The 14,918-nt window shown below is 32.0% G+C and overlaps 3 protein-coding genes across 3 annotated transcripts in view; all 3 read right to left on the minus strand.

Moving 5' to 3' along the window:
* The window catches only part of HELRODRAFT_192780 (hypothetical protein), a gene marked incomplete at its 5' end in the record, with an annotated part of 12,862 nt that extends 11,450 nt beyond the window's left edge, over positions 1-1,412 (minus strand). Inside the window, 2 exons of the mRNA XM_009023874.1 lie at positions 16-441; positions 1,355-1,412. Coding sequence (XP_009022122.1) covers positions 16-441; positions 1,355-1,412 — 484 coding nt within the window. The remainder of the gene's footprint in view (positions 1-15; positions 442-1,354) is intronic.
* Positions 1,413-2,647: 1,235 nt separating this feature from the next.
* HELRODRAFT_176527 (hypothetical protein) lies at positions 2,648-6,944 on the minus strand (the record flags this gene model as incomplete). The annotated part of the gene is made up of 3 exons (XM_009023875.1): positions 2,648-2,774; positions 2,996-3,216; positions 6,288-6,944. 3 exons carry the CDS (start codon positions 6,942-6,944, stop codon positions 2,648-2,650), a joined length of 1,005 nt encoding a protein of 334 aa, XP_009022123.1.
* Positions 6,945-10,766: 3,822 nt separating this feature from the next.
* On the minus strand, positions 10,767-14,355 carry HELRODRAFT_176528 (hypothetical protein; the record flags this gene model as incomplete). The annotated part of the gene is made up of 7 exons (XM_009023876.1): positions 10,767-11,005; positions 11,360-11,464; positions 11,874-12,098; positions 12,750-12,885; positions 13,234-13,415; positions 13,612-13,818; positions 14,328-14,355. 7 exons carry the CDS (start codon positions 14,353-14,355, stop codon positions 10,767-10,769), a joined length of 1,122 nt encoding a protein of 373 aa, XP_009022124.1.
* Between the last annotated feature and the right edge of the window lie 563 nt (positions 14,356-14,918).

A 14,918-nucleotide genomic window follows, 5' to 3' on the forward strand; every position in this document is an offset into this window, starting at 1 on the left:
CCAGCTTTCACAAACCTCTAGAGAAGAGTTTCTCGCGAATCTGTCTCGACTGTAAAAATGATGAAGGCGATGAAGTTGCAGCTGCTGATGACGTCTTGGCAGCAGCGTTCAGTGACGATTCACCACCGCTACTAACATCGCCATCATCACTATTACCATCATCAACAGTCTTATTATTATTATTATTGTTATCATTATTTTTTTTATGATTACTAGGATTAATATAATTATTCCCTGGAATTTTATTCCCAATACTTTTAACACTGTTATTATAACTAATGCCATTTTTATTATTATTATTATTATTATTATTATTATTACAATTGTTATTATTATTATTATTATTATTATTAAGCAATATGGCGGCATTTCTGTACTTAGGTTTGGCTTTGATGATGGGCTTAGACTGCAAGTTATGGAGGCTAAGTTTCAAGGACGGCCCTACGTGAATAAATTAACATAATTAAATAATTAATATTCATAATAATTAATGAGTGATAGTAATAATAATAGATTTTAATACTAATAAAAACAATAATAATAATAATGTATACATATATATGTGTGTGTGTGTGTGGTAATGTTGGGTGAGGGACCTATTTGCATTTGAAACCTGTCACTGTGACACAAAAGAACAGGCATTTAGCCCATTACTCTACCTCGCTGCTTTATAATGTATTAAAAACAAATAAATAGCCCACATAACATAGGTAAATAGCGAATAGAGATTTTGCTTTGCGAACTGTTGAACAAACAAAAATGTGTGTGTGTTTGTGTGAGTGTGTGTGTTTGTGTGAGTGTGTTTGTGAGTTTGTGTTTGTGTGTGTCTATTCATAAATATTCATTGCAGTATGTAAATAGTTGTTGACTTTTGATAAAGAGAACAATAATATAGCTCTATGCATATGTAATGAGCACGTGATTTTTATATGATTTTGAAACGCCATTGAATGAATGAATGAACGAACGAATGAATGAATGAATGGATGAATAATTGATAGAATGAATGAATAATTGATAGAATGAATAAATGAACGAACGAATGAATGAATGAATTAATTAATTAATGAATTAATGAATGAATTAATGAAATAATAAATTAGTGAGTTAATAAATGAGTGAACAAATGGATGAACATAAGAATGAACAATAGATGATAATGATGCTGATAAAGATGAAGATACCGACAAAGATACTGATGCTGATAAAGATGAAGATACCGACAAAGATACTGATGATGATAACGATGATACTGACAAAGATACTGATGATGATAACGATGAAGATACTGACAAAGATACTGATGATGATAGCGATGATAGCGACAATGATACATTTCATAGATCGGACTAACTTGATCCGAAATTCTCTACATCCTCTGTTGTAAATGAGTTTCTATAGGCTGATGGCATCTTGCAACCTTAATGAAGCACAACAAAAACAACAACAATAATAATAAAAACAATAATAATAATGATAATAATAATAATAATGAAAACATCCTTTCATTTTCTAACTCCAAATACCAAATATCAATAACGAAATAATTATAAAATCCTATTAATCTAAAATGTTCAGTCACAGCGAGTGAGTACATTCTAGAGGGGCTGGTTCAATAATAATAATAATAATAATAATAATAATAATAATAATAATAATAATAATAATAATAATAATATTTATAATAATAATATTTATAGTAATATAAATAAGATTGTATGGAAAAAACGAATTTGGTGTTTCCCATATGGATCAGTAGGTAAGCCTTGCAAACTGAATACAACCACAAGTGGTGTTTTTTTTTTTTTTTTGTAAATCTAGTTTTTCTTAAAAGATAGTGCTGATAGAAGTGCTCAAATGTCAATATCATTCGATCTTCGTTTATAGGCTGGCCTTTATCCGTGAGGGGTTTGACTTTTTTTTTTATTCCAGCCATTAGATTCTGTCTGTGCCCAAGTCGATCGATCCATCGCATCCACTTACTATTTGAGAAAAGTGGCTTCGAATCTTTCGGAATGGTCTGCGTCCAGGATTTCTTTGAATTTCAAAATGATTGATGATGGCGGTTATTTCTATGAGGGTTACTAAGAGTACGGTCAAACCAAAAGCCTGAGACGTGATAAACAAGAATATTTTCATTACTCAAAAAACACTCCTTGTTATTACGTTGAAAAAGAAAAACTCCGACCGCTGAGTGCAATTAAAAACTACATTCAACTTTATAATGGATAATTATTGATCATATTTGTAATAATAAATGAGAAAAATTTTCAACAAACTCGATCCAAAAATGTCGGCATCTTCAGTTGTGAAAGAATTTCTGTATGTAGAAGATGGTAGCAATTTCTTTCTAATCGTCGTCCCAGATGATGTCGTTGTTGTTGTCGTTGTTGATAATGATGTTGTTGATGATGTTGTTGCTGTTGAAGATGATGACGATGATGTAGTTGTTGCTGCTACTGCTGTTGCTGATGACGATGATGACGGCTGATTTAGAAATTCTTTACAGAAATTTATTTTGCCATGCGCGTCTCGCTTCGGCGGGACTAAATTTGGAATGGCTTTTTCCTGTGTCGAAGATGATGACGTAGTTGTTGATGACGTAGATGGAATCGAAGAAGCAGAAATCTTCAGCTGGAGTTTTGGCTTAACTGGGCAAGGTGGCTTTGTGGATGACAAGATACAAGAAGGTGAAGATGACAACGATGATTTTGAGGATGATAGTGATGTCGTTGCTGCTGTTGCTGCTGCTGTTGTAGCTGCTGTTGTAGCTGCTGAAGAAGTTAATTTTTTGACGGTATTCCGTTTATTATTATTATTGTTGTTGTTGTCATTATTATTAGTATTATTATCCGAATTATTGCATAACTTAGGTTCAAACAATTTCTTCTTGTCATTCACTGTGGCCTTTGTTGTTGTTTCGATGTCATATGACTTTGTTGTTGTTGCCGTCGTTGCTGATGGGGGGTGATGTTGGACGGCGTCGAGGGCCGACCTTACGGGGATGGGTATCTTTTTTAGGTTTTTTGGCAACTCCACCCCCGGTTTATAATTCAGGTTCATGGCTTGGTCTTCGGATAAATCGGTGGGTGAATTTATTAGGTAGTTGTTTTTGTTGTTGTCGTTTAAAAAGTCACAATTGTCATCATCTTCTTCACTGTTGTTGTTGTGGTTGTTGCGGTTGTTGCAGTCGTCGTTGTGGTCATTAGTCGTACCCTGTTTTGAGAATACATAAATTCATTCCCCATTAAATATGCATGCATACACTATTATTATAACTTTCTGAAACACGCAAATTATTTTGTATTTTTGTTTCGCGTTTCTTACTAAAAATAGACTGAACAACAAATAATAATAATAATCACAACAACAACAACAATAATAATAATAATATTATTATTATTATTATATTTTTGAAAAAAAAATAATAAAAAAAAATAAAACCTGAAAGTGAAAATTTGGAAAAAAGATAATCTCTAATCCACTTCAATGAAACTTTTATTCAACCCTTAATAAAACAACTACATCAAGCTTACTTACTTGCTAGATCACCCCTTATATATATATATATATATATATATATATATATATTTATTTATTATACGCGTTCACCCCTTATATATATATATATATATTATACGCGCATACAAATAGGATTAATACGTATATGAATGGACCTGTAAATATCAGCTTAATTGTTGTATGACGAAGCAGCGTAATATTGCATGCAAACAAACACACACACACACAAACGTGTGTGTGTGTGTGTTTGTTTGAGTGTGTGTTTGAGTGTGTGTTTGAGTGTGTGTTTGAGTGTGTGTTTGTTTGAGTGTGTTTGTTTGTTGTGTGTGTCTGCGTGCGAGCGCGTGTGTATGTGTGTGTGTGTGCGTGTGTGTGTGTGTGTGTGTGTGTGTGTATGACAACAGAAAATAATAAAATTGAAAATTATTCAAGGATTCGAATGTATTCTGAGAATGATAGAATGATGTTTGAAGTTGATAAAGAAAGCATAAAGTGGGGTGCAAAAATGAGAGAAAGAGAGAGAGAGAGAGAGAGAGAAGGTAGAAAAAGAAAGAAGGAAGAATAATTAATCAGTAATCTAGTCAGTAAATTTAATTACAGCAAAAAGCAAATAAGCAAAAAAAAAGAGGGTTTACCTCAAATAACAGACAGGAAAAATACAGCAATGAAAAGGGAAGTTATAGAGAGAAAAAAAGAGAGAGAGAGAAAGAGAGAGAGAGAGAGAGAGAGAGAGAGAGGCCGTAACAGAGAGAAAGAGAGAGACAAAGGATAGTCAGTAAAGATAAATAAAAGAGAAAAAAATAACCAATTATTCAAAATTATTTAACAATTAATAAACAACTAACTCAAAGCCAAGACTTATCATATAATATTTTCTTCCCACAAAACATTGCAAAATAACTTAAGAAATTAATAATAAACAATTTCTAATACTCCATACTATTTCAAGTAATTGTGTGTGTGTGTGTGTCTGCGTGGTTGTATGTGTGTGTGTGTGTGTATGTACATGTGTGCGTGTGGTGTGTGCGTGTGTGTATCATTAACTCATTAACTTATTATCAAAAATATTATAGTTAATGACAGTGCAAAATTCACACATCAACAAAACGTTTAATTACTAATTTGACACAATCGTGCTCACGTGTGCGTGTGTGTGTGCGTGTGTGTGTGTGTGTGTGAGGTGCGTGTAAAAAAAGTGAAAAAATAAAAAATCACATTACAAACAAACTCCAGATCACAAAGAAGTGACTAATCAACAAGTTCACAAAAATCACATGACTAAATTGCCAACAATGTGATTGGCTGAATAATTTTTGCATTTACAATAATAGTAAATAATAATAATAACAACAACAATAATAATTATAATAACTATTATTATTATTATCATTAACATAATTATTATCACTACTATCATCGTCATCATCATCACCATCATCGACATCATCATCATCATCATTATCATCATCATCAGGAATAAAAAAGATAATGATTAGCGTTTGCAGGTTAGAGTTCTGGGAAACAGATTTAATTTATGTTAAAAACAATGAATCAATGAACGAACGGACGAACGGAAGTACGAACGAATGAACAATCAAGCGAGCATACAAACAGACAGACAAATTAACAACAGATAGATGGATGGATAGAGTAAATGAAGCAAACAAAGGCAAGTGACTATATAAATTAATGAATTAAACAAAACAGAGAAGGAGGAAAAGAGTTGCAGAGAAAATGGCCAGAAAAAACAAATGCGGATTTAGCAAAGGAGTGTTCAACACGAGTTAAGAAGTGAGAACGAGAAGACGATCCTAAACCGGCTGACGCGTATAGATTCAATTAATACATCTGATAAGTACTTTAGGAAAGAATTTAGTTTGAGAGAATACGTTAAGTGCGAATTTTAGATAGAAAATTGAATTAAAAATAAACAAATACAAGTTACACTTTTAGATGAAATGGAATATAATATTTAAATCAGATCAAACAAACAAGTGAACGAATGAATGGATAAATGAACAAATGAATGAATGAAGGAATGAATGAATAAATGAATAACTAAGCAAATAGATGAATGAATGAATGAACGAACGAACGAACGAACGGACGAACCAATGAATAGCTGGATAAATGAACGACAATAAATAAACTAAAGATAGATCAAAATGAAATAGTTTCAATTAAGAAGGAATCAATCTTTTGACAAATAAAAAAAATCACAAGTAAACGAATGAATGAATGAACGAATGAATGAATGAATGAATGATGAATGAATGAAAAAAGAAGTAAAATTGTCAGAAAGTACATAATTATAGTTATATGGTTTTATAAAGGAAGCAGCATAAGCTATGCCATTATTTATCTAAACTTTGACTTATATACAAAATCCTTTCTGAATGAGCGAGTGAATGAATGAATGAAATAAAAATAAATGAATGAATGAATGAATGAATAAATGAATAAATGAATAAATGAATAAATGAATAAATGAATAAATGAATAAATGAATAAATAAATAAATAAATAAATAAATGAATGAACGAACGAATGAATAAACGAACGAATGAATGAAGGAAACAAATTAAAAAAAACCCTCACCAGACAAAATGTCAGCAATTAGTCAATATAATTAGATATCCTACTACATAAATATACAAACACACAATTGCGTAAATACATCAATACATAAACATACAAACACACAAACACATAAATTTACAAACATATAAATATACAAATACACAAACACACAGATATACAAATACCTTGCCATTAACATCAGTATTGGAACCAGTGAAACATCCATTAGCATAGCACGGTGGATAGATAGTAGAGCGATCAGATTTTGAATAAATCACACAATTTTTCGAATGATTAACTTCGGTGTCTTTGGTTTTCTGTCGGAATGTTACCCTAGATAAATCAAGACTGCCATTTTCATAAACATTATCTTGTGTATTTTCTTTATCATCACTAAGGTTACCGTTAACTGAGTCACTTTTATTGTTGCCATTTAATTTTTTACAATCACCATAGATGGGAGATTCATCTAAAGAGACAGAACGATTATTGTTTTGTTGTTGTTGTTGTCTTTGGCTTTGGGGGCAATCAGGTTCTTTGGTGGGTAGCCTGTTTGCTTTTTTGGTGGAAAACCTTGAAAGGCCGCAGCAAAAGGGTAAAGTCTTTTGAGAGCCCTCCTCCGAATCGTTCCAGTGGTCGCAATTGTGTACAGGGGAGTATGATGTTATGTTTTCCTGATCATCCGTGTGGTGTGGTGTTCCTGAATTATTCCTTGTGTTCGAATAAGTGTCGTTGTTGTTTGGGGTTTTTGCCTCTTCAACTACGTCAAAATGAAACACAGTCGATGACGTCCGTGATTTTGGTTTTTTTGAAAAGAACGAATTAAATGACCAAGCTGCCATTTTTTTTAGAAATTTAAAGAAAAAAAATAGATGAATTTTCGAGTGTCGAGGTACAATATTTACTAATAACTTGTATTAATTTCTTTTCAAATTACTGATTAATTATACAGTAAATTCGACTAAAATTACTTGACTAAGTATTTGAGATAAGGTTGTAATGTGCCAACGTATGTTTTTATATACCAAACATTTCAATCAATAAACACAATTAAACATCTAAACAATGAATTAAACAATTAAACTTCTAAACATTAAACAATTAATTAGCAGGACAATGTCTAAGGCTAAAGTCTGATCTGGAGGAATACTTCCTTTACTTATATTAATTATATATATTATATATCTAGTATCTATCTATATCTATTTTAACAAATCTATATAAAATATAATTATATATACAACACTAAACAAAATTAATTAAACATCATTTAATTAATTAATTGATTAATTAAAATTTATGTAAAGATAAATTAAACCTTAGTAATTGTAAGTTCTTTATTTGATTTTACAGTTTTTAGTAGTTGTATTTATTAAATATAATTCATTATGGATAAAATCTTCAAGTTTAAATTATTTTATATAAATATAATAAATAAATACTAGTAATGTAATATATAAAATTATTGAATAAAGTGTTAACAAAACTTGACAAATGTAATGTAAACAGACTGTGTAGGTAGGTAAGAATGTAAATTAGCAGTTAATTAAGTTAGTTAGTTATTTCATTTCATTATTTCATTATTAGTAGTTAAGTAATAGTAATTAATTTTAAATTAACACCTCTAAAATTTAGAGGTGTTAATTTAGTTAGAGTCTAAATTAATTTAGTATTAACTATTAAAGTACTTGTTTTTTAATTTCTAAACTTACTTTTCTGCTGATTTAAAATTTTTAAAAACTAAATTAATTAAAAACTACATACTTTTATTTTAAAATGTTAACATTTTAACTATTAACCTTAGATTAGACTTTTAAAGTTTTATTAGGCAGTTGAGACAAAAAAAATTCACCAAATTATCAAATCAAAATCAACACACAAACCTCATTAAAAATGTAAAATCACCACTCTTATTAAAATTACACAATTATAGAAAAAAAATTAACGATTAACATTAATCTTATTTAGAATTAATTAAATTAATTATATAAAATGAAAATATTTTATCCAGAAAAGAGAAAATTAACCAACATCCTATCTGACTGATTAGTACCAAAGCATTGCTGTGTAATTAAATGTTGGTAAACAGATTTCAACTGTTTAAAAGTGGATTCACCTCACGATTTCATTTTTATTATTATTTTATTATTATTATTTTTCTATTATTATTATTATTGTTCATTAGTATTATTATTAATTATAATTTTTTTATTGTTATCATTTTATTATTATTTTGTTGTTATTATTTTATTATAATTATTATTGTAACGACAAGAATTTGGTTGGGAATATTGAGAAATGTTATAAAGCACTAGAAATTTGGTGGATTTCAAATAAATATATATCTATGTGTGTGTGTGTGTGTGTGTGTGTGTGTGTGTGTGTGTGTGTGTGTGTGCCTGTGTGCCTGTGTGTGCCTGTGTGTGAGTGTGTGTGTTAATGTGTGGTGTGTGTATGTGTTGTGTGTATACAGAATAGTTATATAATGATGACAACCACAATTATTAAAATTAATTAATAAAATCGTGAGGTGAATCCACTTAACAATAGCATTAAAAATATAAATAATAATAATAAGCTTTATTAATTAGTTATTTATTAATAAGTAATTAATAAGTAATGAAGATAACAGAAAAAATAATAATGACAGAATGGGAGTAACTTATACGTGGAAGTACTTGAGTTTTCTTCTTATCTCTGTAATCGTTTTTCTTCTGTTGTTCTCAATAATTCTACTTCTAACTCCTCTACTCTTACTTTCGGGGTACCTCAGGGTTCTATCCTTGGCCCTCTTCTATTTATACTCTATACTTCTGAACTACCTCGTATTATTAATAACTTTTCTTTCTCTAGTCAACTATATGCTGATGATTCTTATATTTATACTTCTTTTCCTCCATCTAATCTCAATAGTGTTCTTCATAATTTATCTCTATGTCTTTCTTCGATTATCGCTTGGCCTGATTCTATGTGTCTTAAACTTAATCCTTCTAAGTTTGAATTAATTTGTTTTAGTAAATCTAAACACTCAATTACTATTCCTCCTATTATCTTACCTGATTCTAAAACTCTTGATGTCTCTCATAAGTTTCGTAGTCTAGGTTTTATCTTTGATTCTACTATGTCTCTCTCTTCTCAGATTAATAGTGTTGCTAGAAGCTCTTACTTTCATCTACGTAGAATAAAAAAACTTTTGCCTTTTCTTGATGATCCTACTCTTCTCCTTCTTGTTACTTCGTTAGTCTTATCTAGGATTGATTATTGTAACTCGCTCTACTATGGTCTTCCTGACTCTATACTCTATCCTTTAGGTAAAGCTTTTAACTCTGCTGCTCGTCTAGTTGCTCGTGCCCCTTTCTTTTCTCATATATCTCCATATCTTGTTCTCTTGCACTGGCTACCTATAAAATATAGAATAATTTTTAAAATTTGCACGTTCATGTATAAGTTTCAATCTAAATTATTTCCTAAGTATTTATCAGATATATTAATTGAACCTAAACGCCCCGGTCTACGATCGTCTTCTTCTTCTCGCTTTTTCTTAACTCGTGTTAAACACTCTTTTGCCAAATCTGCTTTTGCTTTTTCTGGTCCTTTTCTCTGGAACACTCTACCTACTTCTCTAACTACTTCTCCATCACTTGCGAAGTTCAGAGCGGATCTCAAGACCCATCTGTTTTCAAAATTCATTGAGGAGCGCTGTTGAACATCGCGGAAATAGCGCTTTATAAGCTAATTGATTGATTGATTGATTGATTGATTGGATAGTAACGACGACGATGATCAGTAGAGGAGTGATTTGTCATCTGAATAAATAACCCGTGTGTTTGTGTCTGTGTGTGTGTCTGTGTGTATGTATGTATGTGTGTGTTGTGTGTTTGTGCTGCTATAAATCATTTGAATGCCATTCGAATAATTTTACATCCATCCATTCTCCATCCATCCATTTCGGAAGCTTAGAAAATTATCCTGTTAATTAACTCGACTCTGCGTGTGTGTGTGTGTGTGGTGTGTGTGTGCGTGTGTGTGCGTATGTGTGTATTTATGTTTTAATGCGGTTATCACTAACCGTACCTTGAAATGTTGCTATATCATTAACCATTTAGACTGCTGTGCATGTGCAGACTTTAAAACCATCAAAAGTAGTTAAAAATTACCGTTTTGTCGTATGATGAATTATCAATATTTTATTTAATATAATTTATTTTATTTTTAATTTAAAATTTAACTAATCTAATTAACTTAATTTTTAATTTAATTTTATCTTTATTATTTTAATATTCTATTCAGAATTCAGTATTACCCACAAGCCTATAAGGATTGTCAATGAAAAAAGGATTTTAATTACCCATAAACTGATTTTATTTCTGTTTAAAATTACGATATGTACAATAGATTTCAATGTTTTTATTTACGATTTTTTCTATTTTTATTAGTTACGTAAACGGCGTAGAAGGGATGAAAAGACAGGCAGTATACCTACTAGCCCCGGTATGTTTCATGTACTATTACAGTTAAAACAATCAGAGTTATAAAATACACCAGACAAGCATCTACAAATTATTCGCCAATCACCACATTTCATCCAAGAACTTCTTCTACCATCTCCACCACCATCAGCGTAATCTTCGTCTCGAAATCTCTTAATAAATGCAAAAGTCTGTTCAGCTAGACACGTCTGACGTTGTAGAGAAGACGGAATCCATCTTACGTTCCGGATTTGTCCATACCGACTGTTCTGGAGACTGCTTTACCTCTTCAGAGAGGACGGAATCGATCCTTTTTCCCGGATTTGTCCATTCTGATGGTCCTGGAGACTGCTTGGCCGACTCGTTCAACATCCCATTCAGCACCGGTGGAAAAGTTGCGCCAGCGCCGGAGTTTTTATCTGCTGCTTTCTTTCCTAGGGCGAAGAAAGGGTTAGTTTTTATAAGGGACTACTGAGGAATTTTTCGATACAATTTTTTTATTCATATCACCATCAGCATCATTGTCACCATCGTCATCATCAGCACCACCATCATCATCATCATCGCTACCATAACTATCAGCATCATCGCCACCATAACTATAATCATCATCATCGCCACCGTCATCATTGTCATCACAATTACCACCTGGTGTATAAACACACGTAAATCAGCAAATCACACACAATTTGCACGTAATGGCAAGGAATCTCTTTGCAGTCGAACCAGGACACTGCATGATCAGTGCAAGGCACCTTAACCATTACACCATTGTGCCGCCCACTTACTGGTGATGTAAATCCATGCGGCCAAAGTGGCCAATATTGGTATGATTAAGACGGCGTATATCGGCGACGAGTTAGAGAGCTGCTCTGTGGCTGCCACCATAGTTTCTGTTGGTTAATTAACTAACTAATTAGTTAATTAGTTAATTAATTAATTTTTAAATGATGTAATAATATCATTGCTGTGTGTTGATATTATTGTTAGCTAGTCAGACAGTCAACAGACCGGCCGACTAACCAGATAACAATCCAACTAACCAACTAACCATCCGACCAACCAATCAGCCAACCAATTAATCAATCAACTAATCAATCAACCAACCAACCAGCCAACAAAGAAACCAAAAAACCAACCAAGCAATAAGCTAGCCAACCAACCAACCATCTAGCCAACCAACCAATCAATCAACCAACAAACCAGCCAAACAAGCCAAACAACCAACCAACCAACCAACCAACACTCCCAACTGACCAGTAATTACAATATTCTCAGTTACAGACGCCGATGTAATCTCACCTCCAATATGGTTGATAGCCGTACAGCTTACCACATAATAGCCTTTCGAGAAAAAGACTATTGATTCGTCGGTGGTCTGAAAAATTTCACTTTTAACCATTTCACCCCTTACATTTTTCACTTCCCAAAGCCATCTGTTTGCAGGCGGATAGCCAACACTCAGGCAAGTTATTCTTTGCTTTACTTTGGCCTTTAGACTGTCGAAAGCGGCGTATTTTAGACTGACTAGGGAAAGAAATTGTTTTTGATGATAGTGATGACGGGGACAAAGTTATGATGACGATAACGTTTGTGTTGGTGGTGATGATAATGATGATGAAGAAGATAATGATGATTGTGGTGAAGATGATAATGACTATGGTGATCATGGTGATGATATTAGAATAAGTAGTTGTCGAAAAGTAACATTTTGCAATTTAAAACTGTTGAACGGGTTTTTTTAAAACATTTGAAAATGAAATTTGGTGAAAAAAAATATTTACACATTCCAAAAGGGATAGTGTCAGTGGCGGATCCGGAATTTTACGATGGGTTTGACGTTCAAAATTCCAAAGGGATGGACACTACTTTGTGCTAATTTCCGTTTCCGCCCAGTATTTCACTTTTTTAGCTAATCTCCGTTAAGGTAAAAGAGATACAATTTTTAAAATGTTAAGTTTATGACTTTTTTAACATTTAATTTATAATATTTTTTCTGTCATGGTCTTGTGTTGGAGATGAATTCTCACATTCCCACTTGGATCCGCCACAATTCTTTTTTTAATTTTTCAAAAATGATTAGACAAAAAATAAAAATGATACAGGACGAAATTTCCACTTCAATTCTTGTAAAAACCAAAATGGTTTTACAAAAATGTAACAAAACGATGCACTGACAGTAATTTTTCATTTTGATTTTGTAGACAGTCAGGTTATATTCCGTGTCGTCAAAATATGCAGCTAGTAGAATGTTCAGTGATCGATTGACGTCTGGGGTGTCAGTGAAGGTTCTTGGACCACTGATATCATATTTCTGAAAAGAAATTAATTTTATTTCTTAATTCCGCCTTTTTTCCCTTTAAACTATTGGTTTCTTTTTATGCAGTTACTGTTCTGTTATGGTAAGTTATAAAGACCACTGACGAAATATTTTTCATTTGTAATTCATTTTGGAAAAGAAAAATTTGCCTATTTAATAAAACAAAAACAAATTTTGGGGAACCTAATAATGAAGTAGGATATATTTATATATATTTATTCATTGTATAAAAGCCGCCCAAAATTTTCAACACACACAACACACACACAGTTGAGTTTACAGGATAATTTTCCAAGTTTCCAAAAATAGACAACAATAAAAAATCACAGAACGATTATTTACCAGTAGCAGAAAGCCATTTATAACTTTTGTTACACCGTTTATGAAGAAGCTATTTGGTGCCTCTATTAGCCTGAAATAGAGAATCAACTTTTGGCCGGTTTCTAGCGGGTAGACGACCACACTGACGGTTAGGTCAGTCGAGTTTGAACTCAGATGTGGAGCCTCGATTATTGTCAAATTTTCTGTGTGTGATTGTTTTTAGAATAAAGATGGTTTTTTCCAAATTTTATAGGTTTAATTAGGATTAAATTGGGTGAATTGAATTAAAATTATAGGAGGCGTTTGTGAAGAGGGGGTGGTTGTTGGGGACTGCCGCCTACTTGCCCCTTCTTTTGTTAGTTTTAGAGTAAAGCAATTAAATAATAAACTAGTTCTTACTTGAATTGATAACGATTATATCATGCAGCGCATGATGGTCGGTGATGGTGCAATTCATAAGTTTCGGGCTAATTTTTAGAGTTTGAAGATAATCGACGAGAAATTGTTCAACTTTTTTGCCTAAATGGAAACATCCTCCAGCAAATTCATCTATTTCAGTACAGTCTTCATGACACCCTTTAAGATAAACGTCTGAAAATAAGTTACCTAGACAAATAAATTGGCCGGCGCGATGGTGTAATGGCTAAGACGCCTGGCATCGCTGCTACTCTGGCTGGGTTTGAATGCATGGTGATTCTAGGCATGTGGCATGCAGTGCGTGTGAGGTGTTGATTCATGTTTGTTTGTGGTTGTAAATAAAATAAGAGTAAAAGCGTCATATTTTGTGCGGTAATCTAGCTCTGCGCGTGTGTACGTAATGTGTACGTGTTGAGGTGTATGTACGTTGTGTGGTGTAGATTTGTTGTGGTACGATGGTTTAACTATAAATATCGAACGACAAGTGATCAGTTCAGCGTATTTTACAACAGCATTATAAAGAACCAAATGAAGTTGGTAGGTTTCGCTGATTTGTGAAGAAATCATTAAAAAAGCGCTTACATGATTCCAAAAATGCTTCTGTATATCTGATGAATAATAATAATAATAATAATAATAGTGCATATAATCTAGTAACTTTCATTGTCGTCACCATCATCATCATTGTATTCCACCACCATCGCCATCGTCCTCATTATGTTTCATTTTCGGTTTTGCCGGTGTTTACATATTAGTTATTTTATTGTTTATAAACTCTCTTACGTAAACTATTAGTCTGTCAACAATCCAAAAACAAAAATAAAATGTAATAAAATTATATCAACTTTGTAATTTTTTTTGGTTTCAATGTATTTTTATTATTTTATTTTAATACTACCACAAGTGCAACTACTGCTGCTACTACTACTGCGGCTGCTGCTACTACTACTACTACTAATTGTACTATAAGTACTTAACGAATACTTTTTCTACTGGTAACTACTAGGTTAAGATATATTTTTTCGCAAACCTGAATCATTTTTACTAGGAATTTGTCAATTTTTTTCACATTAAATGCTAATTCTAATTTCGGTTTATTCAAAAAAATCACATTTTTGTAAAAAATTTTGCTAAACATTTATTTGGTCAAACGGATGACGAAATATTTGAAATAATTTAAATATTCATAGATACAGTGTCAGATCTAGACAACGTTGACCGAAAGAGCCAAAATATTAAATAAGACTGGGGGACAATCAGAATCTTTCAAATTGTTACTGGTTTGGCCA

This window comes from Helobdella robusta, assembly GCF_000326865.2.
Source record: "Helobdella robusta unplaced genomic scaffold HELROscaffold_38, whole genome shotgun sequence".
In the NCBI taxonomy this organism is placed as follows: Eukaryota; Metazoa; Annelida; class Clitellata; order Rhynchobdellida; family Glossiphoniidae; genus Helobdella; species Helobdella robusta.